The following is a 13,495-nucleotide window of genomic DNA, read 5'->3' as shown; positions in this document are numbered from 1 at the left end:
ACTCTGTGATGATTCACAGCATAGTAAATAACCCTCCAATTTCCTTCTTTATAGTGTGTTCACCGAGACCTGGCAGCCAGGAATGTTCTTGTGACCCATGGGAAAGTGGTGAAGATATGTGATTTTGGATTGGCTCGTGATATCATGAGTGATTCCAACTATGTGATCAGAGGCAACGTGAGGCTGCTACTTCTTGCATATTTTTGTACTATCATTTTGTGTTTTGTCTTTGTTATGGTGAACGTCTGTACTCACTCTAGTATGTTTTGATTTATGGTAACATCAGAAGACTTCTTCACAGCAGTTTGCTTTCTTATGCTTACAAAGGTTTTCTACAGCTTCAAGGAGTACTCCGTTTATAGTAAAAGTTGAGGGTTAGTAAGAATAGATCAATTAGGACTTTTGAGCACAATCCGCACTTAAAAATTTTTCTCATCCTTATCTCAGTCCCATTAGCTAAAGAGCAACTGCTGAATTATGTCTCCAATTATGGGAACGGTTCATAGTTACAATACAGCATTTTATGAAATACAACATGTAAGTTAAAGACAAAATATGAAATTTGAAAAGGTATAATATTTTTTTTAAGTTTATTTGTGCATACAAGAACTGTGGTACAGGCCAGAGGTGTGGGGGGAGGGGTGAGAGGATTCACCAGAGACAGAGTGGGGAGCAGAACAGGCAGATCGACTGAAATACACTGCTGAGGGGAGCAGCGGGCGTGTCAGGAGAGGTCCGCTGCGCCATGTGGGTAGCTCCCTGGCTGGGGATCGAACTTGTGCTGCAGTGGCTGTGGATCGCCTCATAGGTTTTGTCTTAACCCCTTGCACCACCAGGGAGGCCCTGAAAAGGTAAAACATTTAAATTAAATGTTTGTTAATGAATGTTTGCTATCCTGTTATTTTTGCACAAGGAGAGTTAAAACAAGACTGAATCTACTTGTTAAAAAACACTAAGGACAGATGTGTTATTTACTAGAGAACTAATAGAACTATTAGAAGATAAAATTGTCTAGTTAAAAGGGTATAGCTTTTAAGAGTTACACCTGATAGACTTCTGCTATTCGTTTTGGGGCTTTCTCTCTGTTTCATTGTTTCTACTTGTGAAACAATAACAGCAGAAGCTGATATAGTGCTTACTCTGTGCTTGATTCTCCGTGCTTTACATATATTAATTATCTAGTGCTCCAGTACCCCCTTTGTGGGAGAGGAAACAAAGGCACAGAAAGGTAACTTGCCCTTGGTTACATGGCACACAAATTAGAACATGAACAGTCTAGGTCCCAAGGGTGGCATAACCACTATGAGATAGTGTTTCCCGTAGGATTATACACTTACCTCCTAGTAGTGTGGGAATAAACTAATAAAACCAACATGAAAGTGCCTGTCCAGAGCAAACATCCAATAAATGTTAAAAATAAAATTAAACTGTATTCGCACTAGAATCAAATAATCATCTTAGCTTATTTTAGCTCTGTGTCTCCATCATCAGAGCTAAAGTCATAAATATGATGAACATATATGGTGGTGGTCTCTTATGTGGGAAGTGAACTCCATTTGCAACCATGATTAATTCCTTTAATGAACCAAATTAACCTGACTAGCCTGCTTGATTCAGTCTGCCCATTTGTATAGGATTTTTGAAGAGTTTCTTGGGCTTTGATTTTACTTGGCAGGTTAATCATGCTCAGCAAAGTGCTCCTCAACCCCTGAGAAAGAAGCTGCTGCAAACACTCTGCCCAGGAACCCATCTGGTCTGGGTCTTGATCCTAATCAGAGGCTGTACTAGCACGAAACCCCCTTGCATGCTACTGGCAATTATTAAAGCCACAGAGCCCATCTGGTATCATTTCTGGAAGTGATGACATATGCTCCCGTCACCACATTCTTGTGAATGGCATTTCCACTAAAGTTCTTCCATGAGCTGCTTTAATCAAATATCCCATGAATTTATCACTATCTACTTACCTCAGGCCAAATGAGTGGCTCCGCCTTAGTGGAAAATACCTCCTTTTAAACTTACCGATTCCAAGCATGGGCCTTTGTTCCAAGCTGAGTTTTAAGGAAATGCGAGCTGTTTTTTTTTCAAGGTTACTATATTAGAATGTTGATTCCAAAATAAAAAAACTTGTACTTAAAGAATATGATTTTCTCCAAAATCAACAAGCAACTGTAGACCAGAGACACTACAGTAGGGGGTGGGGGAAGGAGAAGAGGGATTAGGGTCAGAAAAAGGGGGTGGGAATTGTATGGGAAATATAACCAAAATGAAAATGCATACATTATGCAAAAATGAAAAATGATGTAAGAATTATATAAAATAAAATAATAATAATTTGTTAAAAAAAAAGAATATGATTTCCTCAATGAAGCATCGAGTGACCTTAAGAAAATAATTCAGACCTCCCGGGTGGTGCAGCAGGTTGAGCCCAGCACTGTGAAGCTGTCTGCAGTCTTTGCAGCGCGGGTTCGATCCCGGCCTGCCAGCGAGAATCCCATATGGCCCGGCAGACCTCTCCTGTCTCTCCCGCTGCTCCCCTCAGCAGTGTATTTCCGTCCTTCTGCCTGTTCTGCTCCCCACTTTGTCTCTGATGAATTCTCTGACCCTCCCGCGCATCTGGCCTGTACCCCAGCTCTTGTATAAAAATAAATAAATCTTTAAAAAAATAAAAATAATCCATGTTCTCACATAGCTAACAAGAGAAAAATCATGTTTGTATGTGGAAAATTCACCATTTGATCTCCTGGGTTTTGCACAGGCTCGTCTGCCTGTGAAGTGGATGGCTCCTGAAAGCTTATTTGAAGGAGTCTACACGATTAAGAGTGATGTCTGGTCCTATGGAATATTACTCTGGGAAATCTTCTCACTCGGTAAGTTTTGTGGCTTGCTGTCCTCCCTCGGTGCTAGGGCTCCTTCTCTCCCGTCCTATGCTGCTACCTCCCAGGTCAAAGAGGTGGTGCAGTATCACCTCAAAGGCTCCCAGAGCTCTTGTCTCACTTCTGCTTGCCGCAGGTGCAACTTTACATTTATTTGCTGGTGTTTATTGGCGCCCCCCCATCTACGCTCAGGCCTACAGCCCACTGAGAGCAGGGACCCTGACCTTTCTCAGTTGTCATCCTCATGCCCAACAGTGTCTGGGCGATGGGAGCACCAAGTACATGTCTATTAATTAAGTGACTGAATAAACCAACCAACAAAGAATGAAAGAATGGATGGTTATACTTGTCTTTTTCTCAGGTGTCAATCCTTACCCTGGTATTCCGGTTGATGCTAACTTCTATAAACTCATTCAGAGTGGATTTAAAATGGATCAGCCATTTTATGCTACAGAAGAAATGTAAGTTCAAATCAGGCTGTAAATTGGCTGAAATCGGGAATTTACATTCTGCCTAGTTTTAAATGGTTGACAAAAGTTGTAAAAACTTCTTAATGCAAAGTTTATATGATTCCCCTTTAAAAAAGAAAAAAGAAAAGAAAACCTTTCCTTATCATTTCAAGGATTTCTGAACAAAACTGAAGCTTTCCTGCCTTAAGAGATTCAGGCAGAGCCTGGGTTTCAGGTCCTTGCTTGAAGGATCCATGAACGTGATAAATCTCTATCTCCAAACTGTTGGTCCATATCATATTTCTTATTTTTAAAAAAGATTTATTTTTATTTATTTATGCATGCAGGAACAGGGGTGCAGGCCAGAGTCAGGAGGTAAGAGGATTCACCAGAGACAGAGTAGGGAGCAGAACAGGCAGATCTACTGAAATACACTGCTGAGGGGAGCAGTGGGTGAGACAGGAGAGGTCTGCTGTGCCATGTGGGTATCTCCCTTGCCGGGGATAGAACTCTTTTTTTTTTTTTTTAAGATTTTATTTATGCATACAAGAACTGGGTACAGGCCAGAGGTGTGTGGTGGTGAGAGAATTCACCAGAGACAGAGTGGGAAACAGAACAGGCAGATTGACTGAAATACACTGCCGAGGGGAGCAGCAGGCTAGTCAGGAGAGGTCTGCTGTGCCTTGTGGGTAGCTCCCTGGCCGGGGATCGAACTCGTGCTGCAGTGGCTGTGGATAGCTTAGTAGGTTGCATCCCAGTCCCTGAGGCACCAGGGAGGCCCGGATCGAACTCTTGCTGCAGTGGCTGCCAATAGTTTGATAGTGCTGAGACTTAACCCCTTGCACCACAAGGAGGCCCCATATCATATTCCTTTAAATGCATGTCTCTCCATTATCTAAATTTTCTCCTTCCTCCCTCCCTCCCTCCCTCCCTCCCTCCCTCCCTCCCTCCTTCCTTCTCTCCTTCCTTTCTTCCCCCTTAAAACTTTATTCTTTCCTATTTCTGGAAGGTAGGAACCTGCAGTGAAGGTGTCACTGGAGCCATGCTCCCTCTGAGCTCCATGTAGAACCTTGTCTCTTCCTAGCATCTGGTTGTGACTCTTGATCCTTGGCTCACAGCTGCATCACCCATGTCTCCTAAGTGTTGTCCAAATTTCCCCCTTCTTACAAGGACACCAGTCATATTGGATTAGCTCCTAGCCAGATACCCTCATTTTAGCTTGAGTACTTCTGCAAAGACAATTTCCAAATAAGGCCACATTCACAGATCCTAGGTATTAGTGTTTGAACACATCTTTTGGGGAGACACAATTCAACCCTTAACAAAGAGTTCAAGATAACTTTAAGATATTTATCTTGGACTATTGGCAGGTTAGTAAAGCCACTAAGAAACACTGAGACTATAGGAAGAAGATGTGTTTGTGACAAGAAAAAAGACTGGGAAATAAACAGCTGACGGGGGTATTTTCAATGCTATCAACTACACTGTCAGTATCCTGTTATCCTGTAAGTTAATAGCATTTTAATAAGCAAGAGGAGACAGAAAAAGAAGCTGAAAAGAATAGCCAAAATCTTGGGAGAGGGCCTCCCTGGTGGCACAGGGGGTTAAGATGCAACCTATGAAGCTATCTGTAGCCACTGCAGCACGAGTTTGATCCCCGGCCAGGGAGCTACCCACTAGGTGCAGCAGACCTCTCCTGACTTGCCCTGCTGCTCCCCTCAGCAGTGTATTTCAGTCAGTCTGCCTATTCTGTTCCCCACTCTGTCTCTGGTGAATCCTCTAACCCACACACACACCTCTGGCCTGTACCCCAGTTCTTGTATGCATAAATAAATCTAAAAATAAAAAAATTTAAAAAAATCTCTGCTCATTTACTCCTTTATATTTAAAAAAAAAAATCTTGGGAGAAAAGTAAGTGTAATCAATTAAAGGAGAATAGAATTTCAAGAAGGAGAGTGATTCAACAGCTGAGCTGTTTTGTTCTACCAGGGAAGGAATTCTTAAAACTCAAAATATAGTAAATCATAAATAGATATGTGTTTCCATTATGAGAAAAATAAGAATGCAACAACACTTCATTTAACCTGAAGCCAAATGCAGACATTAATGCAATATTGAGCTGAGTACATTTCTAATCTAATCATCATCATACATGTTTCCTTGATTATTCAATACAAAGTGGTCAGAATGCAAATAATGAGGCTAGTGGGTTTGTGTATGCTTGTGAGTGTGTGGGCTGCTGTGGGATAACTCAGCAACAACCTGCTGGAGTCTGGACATGACAAGCTGGCCCCCTACCTCAGCCTGCTCTGTGGCCCCACCTCCCAGGTCACTGCGGCATAATAGAGCCCAGAGTAATTATATTCATAGATGAGTTGGTCCTGTAATTATACTTGAAGTTGCTAACTAGTCTTATGATTGCAGTTACAACCTAGGAATTTCTGGGCTTAGATCTTTTTAATAAGAGATATTTAGAAAGCCAGAGACATTACATGTTAAGAACAAAGGCCATTCAGCAAACCTCCCACCACCCTCGCCACTCTACAAATTAAATCTGGATTTTTTTTTTTTTTTTTGCTTTTCATCTGAAACTATTAATAAACAAGATTTTTCAGTCATTTGTGTTGCTTCCCACTTGCAAAGCAGTAGAGTGTGGTGGAATGAACTCTGATTGTACTGGGAGCTGGTCTTCCTGGGTTACAGTTCTGGCTCTTCTAGTAATTTGCTACATAAATATAAGCTGATCAGTTACCTTTCTAAGGCCTAGTTTTCCTCATTTGTAAAAAAGAGCATGATTTACATTCAAGGATACAAACCTGTAAGAAGCACAATTATTTTTATGCTGAGATAGAACAGATTTTCAAGGTATTTAGGGAAATAATGTCAACCTTTATGCTAAACATGGACTGATTATTCCCAGGGAGACTTGATATACCTTTTACATTTGTATGAGCTGTTACAGCAATTTTGAGGCTACTTCTAGGCAAAGAAGTGAAAAAATAGTATTTTGCATTGACTTTGTGGATTTTATATCCAAGAACTTGAAATCATTTTAGAAATTTAATGGGAAATTGTGACCAGGAGAGCAGGTTTTAAATGGTTTTGGTAAAAAAGGTATTATATTTTATTATCCTAGTAAACAATTTGAAAACAAAATTTCTGGTTCTGTTTGGGATAGTAGGAGTCCAAAAAGAAATACAAAATTTCTGTCAATCAATACTGAGTTATACCAGTCAGAATAAATTAACAAGTCTTTGGATAGAAGAGGACATATCTGGGTAGTAGATTTAATAGCACACACCAACAAGACAATAGTTTTGTTTCCACCAAAGCAATCATGGAGTTTTGAACAATGACAAGCAACTTATTCATTTGTTCACTCATCTAGTCAACTCAAAATGATTTATTGAGATCTTGTATACACCCCATACTGTTTTGGGTGCTGGAGATAAGAAAGCCAACAAGAAAAAAAAAAAAAGAAAGAAAGAAAGCCAGCAAGCAGAAAACATCTCCACCCTCATATAGATTATATCCCAGTGGAGTACAATAAGTATATAAGTGAGCATATATATGACAGTTTTTCAGAGAATGTCATAGACCTTGCAAGAAATTTACTACAGTGATGTGGTAGAGAATAATTGGTGATATGGGTGAGATCATTTCATTATGGAGGTGATATCTAAATAGTGGAAATAAACCCATGTGGTAAGCCAAGTTATGACCCTTAAAGGTCATAACTTATGTCCATAACCGACTCCCCAAGTGAATATATTACCGTACACAGTAAAGGGACTCTGCAGATATGATTAAATTTAAGATCTTGGGCATGGGGAGATCTTCCAGATGCTTGGATGGGCTCATTCTAATTGCAAGTCACAAAGGTAAGCATCATTTAATCATAAAAATTTGAAGAGGAAGGCAGAATGAGTGAGAAAGAATGGAAGATGAAGGTAGAGGAAGAGAGTCAGGAAGCAAGCAATGCAGCAGCCCCTAGAAGTAAACAGCATTCTGCTCAGGAGCAAGCAATAAAATGGGGGCCTCAATTATATAGCTAGCAGAACTGAATTTTGTCAGCAACCAAGTGACCAAGGAACAGATTCTCTCCCCTAGAATCTCCAGAAAGGAATGCAGCCTACTGATTCTTTGATTTTAGTCTAGTAAGAACTATGCTGAACTTCTGACCTACACTTCCAAAAATGTAAGATAATAAGTGTGTATTGTTTTAAGCCACTAAGTCTGTGGTGATTTGTCATGGGAGTGATAGAAAACCAATGCAAGTAGTATTTTAGCACATTCAGGTTGCTATGGCAAAATCTTATAAACCAGGTAACTTACAGATAACAGACTTATATTTCTCATGGTCTGGATGCTGAAAGTCTGAGATCAGGGTGTCAGCATGTTCAAGCAAGGGCCTCCTTCCGGGTTGCGCGCCACCGACTTCTTCCTGGGTCTTCCATGCTAATGTGTCCTTTCTGATATGAGTTCAAAACCTAGTATGGTAGTGACATGAAACAAAAGTGTCATCAATTAAGTAGCTCCTTAGCAATAAACGGCACTATTTTATGTGAAGAACAATCCACATTGCTCTATTCAGATTCCCTCATTTTGCTCCTTGTTTTATTGGTTTTACAGATACTTTATAATGCAATCCTGCTGGGCTTTTGACTCAAGGAAACGGCCATCCTTCCCTCATCTGACTTCATTTTTAGGGTGTCAGCTGGAAGATGCAGAAGAAGCGGTATGTAGTAGCACAGTATTTATAAAGCATCATAAAAGAAAACAGATGATTAAATAAAATTTAGTCCCTGACCTCAAAGCCATTGACCTTTCCTAATTCATGATGAAGCTTTAGACAGACTAATAACACAATTCAATTATGTAAAATGGTAGAATGAAAACAGCATTGATCTGAATTCATGAGTTTAATATCAGCTCTACCTCCTAATAACTTTAAATTATAGCAAATCACTTTTGTTCTCTGGGTCTGTTTTCTCATCTGTAAAATGGGTTGCTAAGCTAGGGGATGCTTGAACTTGAAATCACTTCGATTCTCTTCCCCTCATCAGCATCACCTGGCATTATGAAAGGACCATTCCTGGATGAAATAAACAAAGGATGGAACCCTGAACTCCCAATACCTGCCTTTGAATCTTGCCTCTATCTTTTCTTATATGACTTGATTAAGTCACCTACTTTTGGGGGGAGGGTGAATCTCACTTTCCTTTTCTGAAATATGGGATAACAAATCCTGTTTCATGCAGTCATAAGGAGTAAATAAGATGTTATGTGGGAAAGACTTAGCACATCCTGAGCACTGAGTAGTTACTGGATAAATGTTAAATATGAATCTGATTCTGTAAAGGAACTGTCTGACCTCTTTTTTAAATTAATAGATGTCCATTTTCATCTCTATCTCTCTAGAGACTTATGTAGGTGATGTGTGTCTTCTCCTTTTGTTATGATTTTTTTTTTTTTTAAGAGGCATGTATTTTTATTTATTTATTTATTTGTTTGTTTGTACATGCACTGGGGACAGTCAGAAGCACGGGAGGGTGAGAGAATTCACCAGAGCCAGAGCGGGGAGCAGAGCAGGCAGAAGGACCGAAGTACACTGCTGAGGGGAGCAGCGGGCGGCAGGAGAGGTCTGCGAGCCATGTGGGACCCTCCTCTGGTGGCTGGGGAGCAGCCGGGGATCGAACTGGCGCCGCAGAGGCTGCGGGCAGCTTCGCAACCCAGTGTTCAACCGCTGCGCCACCGGGGAGGCCCTTGTTATGATTTTTTAAAAAAGAAAGGTAGGGGGAGATGGAAGAATCCCCATAAGACTTCCCATCTCTTGGACAGATGACCTGTAAACAGTTCCTACCACGAGGTAAACTGAGAGAAGAGATATAACAAGAAACAAGAAATGAATAATTAGAGTAAAGAAAACAGGATTGCCTAACGTGTTGGGCAACTGGGCATGGATTCACAGAGGTGATGTTTGAGCTAAAGTGTGAAGAATGAACGGTATTTTGACTGTTGGGGGTTAGTAGGAACTTCCAGGCTGAATGGTAATTTAAATAAGGGTTCAAAGTTGAGGAGGTCGAATGGAAAAATTAATGATTCTGGCTGAAATATAGGGTGAGTGGAGGAATATGGAGGAAAACAAGACTGTAACATGGTGTAAAATATGGAGGGTCCATTGCTGCTGATGACCCCCTTGGCTTTGTTCACGACCACCTTACTCATGGTGTGATGTTCTCCTTTCACGTTCCCACACTCACAGGATGTCCACATCCTCTCCCTTTGGTTCAGGGAGTCTTAAAGATATCAGGAATTGTTGAATGGCAAGCTTCCCATGCAGATACCTGAGGATACCTAAGTTCAAGGACAGATCCCCAGTATCTTCCACTCTGCTCCCTGACTGTGATAAGTTTTTTCCTATCAGTATCAGAACCACATGTAGCAATCTGTAGTTTCTTTTGGTAAGCCTCCCTGGTGGCGCAAGGGGTTAAGACGCAACCTATGAAGCTAACCCAAGCTACTGCAGCACGAGTTCTATCCCCGGCCAGGGAGCAACCCACATGGCGCAGCAGACCTCTCCTGCCTCACCCACAGCTCCCCTCAGTGGTGTATTTCAGTCAATCCTCCTGTTCTGTTCCCCACTCTGTCTCTGTTGAATCCTCTCACATACCCCCTGCCCCACCCCCACCCCCGCCACACCTCTAACCTGTGCCCCAGCTCTTATATGCATAAAAATAAAATAAACCTTTAAAAAAAAAAAAAAGAAAGAAAATGATGCCTCCTCTGGAGGGGAACCAAGAGGAACCCCTTACTCCAGCCGGTACAGTGAACTTCAGTCTAGAAGCCTGAGGAACAGAGCATAGCTTGGGTTTCAGTCTCTACATACCCCTTTGGTTGTGTACCTTTGAACAAGTCACAGTCTGTACCTTCATACCAGGCAGCTCTTCCCATGGTGAGCAAACCCCTCACCATGCTCTTCACCTCCCCTAAGCATAGTCATATCTGCCTCTTGGATGGGAAAATAGGCTTTACCAACATGCCTGGCGTAATCTTTCCTGCTAGACATGTGAATGTTTTTATGGAATCTCTGTTTCTGCTCCATCGTGGACTAGGGAAGGAAAATAGCTCTTGAAGAACAAGTGAGGAAGAACAACAGAGGAAGAACAATAGAGGAAGGTCAATACTTTTAAATGTAACCTAACCCAAGTGATAGGGTGTTAATCAGGGAGATCGCCGAAAGACATGTAAAACACTATTTAGACAATGGGAAACCGAAGAAGATTTTTAGAATGGACAAACTTACTGCAAAATTTGTCTCAAAAACCCAGGTCAATTATTTTATTTATTCAGACTCCTTCTGAATCCCCATTACACCTTACATATAGTTCTATATAAGATTCAAATTTTGTTTTGTGATAATTTCACTTTGTGGGTCTGTCTGTCACTAGATTTGATTCATAAAGCCCAGAATAATGTGCTGCTTATCTTTACATCACCCAGTGTGGTCCCATAGTTAGGAGACAATGACTGGTTATTCAATAAATGGATGAATGTCAGCATGAAAGTAGCTTGGAGACCACATTTGTTCATCTGCCATTATAAACGCAGTTTCTAGATAATTCTTGGCACATAGGAAGTGTTAAGCAATTGTTTATGGAAGGAAAGAAGAAGAGAAAGCATAAAAGTAAAGTTTTTCTACAAAGTTAAAGCAAAAGTTCCAAATAAGGACATCAATAAAGGGACTGGTGCAGCAATAGAGAGGAGCAAAGTAAAGCGCAAAGATGGATTCAGCTAAGGTGGTGGCAGTGGGATGGCGGCAGGAGGATGTCTCGCCTGCTGCTCCCCTCAGCAGTGTATTTCAGTCAATCTGCCTGTTGTGTTCCCCACTCTGTCTCTGGTGGATCCTCTCACCCACCCCCCACCCCCGCATCTCTGGCCTGTGCCCCAGCTCTTGTATGCATAAATAAATCTTTAAAAAAAAAATGTAGAGTCTCTAAATGCCAGGTGAAATCTCGAGAGTCTGTCCCTGTATTAATTGTGTAATGAATAAATTTCTTCTTTTGGCCTCACTTTTATGGTTTTTTTTTCATGGCTCGAGAGTTTCTGAGTAAGATTTTATATCTAATAGTAGAAAGAATGTCAAAATTAAATATTTGACTGGAACTTGATTTCTCTATCAATGAAAGGACCAAAATTGTTTTGCCAGTTAATATGTAGAATATCCTCTAAGACCAAGGCATAGTAAAAGCAATAATTTGTGCTACAGGCCCATGACACATAGTGCTAATGAGATGGTAATCAGTGTCCTGTCTCTTTCCTGTTTTCAGATGTATCAGAATATGGATAACCCTGTCTCTGAGCGTCCTTCCATCTACCAGAACAGGAGAACTTACAGCAGAGAGGTGGATTCAGGACTGTCCTCGCCACAGGCTCACGTTGAAGATTCGTAGAGAAACAAGTTAGTCTTTAAAGACATCATCCCCCTTGCCACCTTAAACAGGCTGTAGATTACCAAAACAAGATTAATTTCATCATGAGAAGAAAATATATTCTCAACTACTGCTTTGCTGGACTTTTCTCTAGAAGCTCTCTGTATTTACTCTTGTTTTCAAAGGGACTTTTGTAAAATCCAATCATCCTTTGCACAAGGTAGGAAGAGCTGATAATTAACTTTATTGGAGCATCTACCTACATCCAAAGGCCTACTCAGCCCGGCTTGAGTGAAAATTGTGTATCCGAAGTCTAGTATTTTCTTGTAAATACGTACAACAAAAGCATTTTGCTAAAAAGAAGCTAATATGATTTTTTTAAATCTATGTTTTAAAATAATATGTAATTTTTTCAGCTATTTAGTGATATATTTTATGAATGGAAATAAAATTTCTACTATAGAAATGTTTGTTATTGAGTTGTTTAAATAGATATTTAGGGCAAGAAAGAGTTCATGCACCTGCTAAAATTGTGCGCAATGTTATTTGTGTGTGTGTATTTTTCCTACTGAAAAGGCCCATTCTTTTATGAGATTAAACAAATTTTTCATTGAAGTAACATTGGTTTATAACATAGATTTCAGGTGTACATCATTATAAATCAACTTCTGTATACATTACTTAGGTTCCCTATTAAAAGTAGAATTCCCTCCTTCACCACAGTTTCACCCAATTTAAGATTCTTGAAAGGAAAGAATCCTGCCCCCCAGACTAGATGCTGATCCTGACATCTATGATCTCTTGTCTGTGGAATGTTGACTTAATTCCCTTTGCCCTGTGAAGCTCAGTACCGTACAAATCATAAACTTGGACTTGTCCTTGTCCTGACCTTTGCAAGCTGAGTGCAATTCATCGTGAAGTACTTGATCAAACTCCACCTTCATAGATGAGAGCCTTGGAGCCAGACGTTTAGGCTGGAATTCTCTTTCCGCAACTTCTTAGATATATGATGGTGAGCAAGTAACTGAACTTCTCTAAGCCTCAGTTTTCTCTTCTAGAAAATGGGATAATAACTCATTTTTATAGGGCTCTTGTGAAAATTAGATGAATTACACACATAACACATATTTATGTCATAAATATATATGCATAGTAAATCAACATAAATCACCTAGATCAACACCTGGCCCATAAGTATATTCTCATGTTGTCATTTGTACTTTTATTTTTCTGGTTTGTTTAATCTTTTGCTTTAGACCAAGCCTCCATAAACTCAGATAACACTGATCCCTTCCTGCTTTACCTAACTCTTCTCCCAATTTCCCTCCCGCCACCCCAAATTTTCTCTGAACCACTGTCAGTTTCCGCTTCTGAAAGCACTGATTAGCTTGTATCATTCCTGGTGCATAGAGCTTTCAGGGCCCCTGAGTGTCTATCAGCTGAAGCCCAGCATTCAGCATGCTCACATAAGCTCCCCTGCATTTCGCAGAATTATATTTCACCGTTCTGTCTCTTTCCCCAATGCCCCCTCCTGGGCATTCCCTCTGCTGGGTTTTCTTTTTCTCATCCTCCGCCTTCCGGGCTATGACTCCTCCCTTCCCTACTTAGTTAGGTCCTTGCTTTGCAGCCAGCCTTGACCCCTGCTTCTTCAGGTCCTTCTCAGCTCCACAGCCAGGAGAGATGGTTACTGCCACTGAAATCTGACATGAGCTTCTTGTCTGTGTCTTCCAGTTAGCTC

General features: G+C 40.8%; 1 protein-coding gene across 1 annotated transcript in view; it reads left to right on the top strand.

Annotated features, from left to right (window-relative positions):
* FLT3 (fms related receptor tyrosine kinase 3) overlaps positions 1-12,293 on the top strand; it is a 92,841-nt gene extending 80,548 nt beyond the window's left edge. Inside the window, exons 20-24 of the mRNA XM_037527075.2 lie at positions 55-177; positions 2,759-2,870; positions 3,238-3,337; positions 7,958-8,063; positions 11,656-12,293. Of these exons, the coding sequence (XP_037382972.1) occupies positions 55-177; positions 2,759-2,870; positions 3,238-3,337; positions 7,958-8,063; positions 11,656-11,778 (564 nt within the window). The 3' untranslated portion in view covers positions 11,779-12,293. The remainder of the gene's footprint in view (positions 1-54; positions 178-2,758; positions 2,871-3,237; positions 3,338-7,957; positions 8,064-11,655) is intronic.
* Positions 12,294-13,495: the final 1,202 nt, after the last annotated feature.

The sequence above is a fragment of the Talpa occidentalis genome, unplaced genomic scaffold (assembly GCF_014898055.3).
Source record: "Talpa occidentalis isolate TD23 unplaced genomic scaffold, MPIMG_talOcc4v2.1 talOcc4.5, whole genome shotgun sequence".
In the NCBI taxonomy this organism is placed as follows: Eukaryota; Metazoa; Chordata; class Mammalia; order Eulipotyphla; family Talpidae; genus Talpa; species Talpa occidentalis.
Note: the sequence above shows the minus strand (reverse complement) of the source record. Positions and strands in the feature narration are given on the sequence as shown.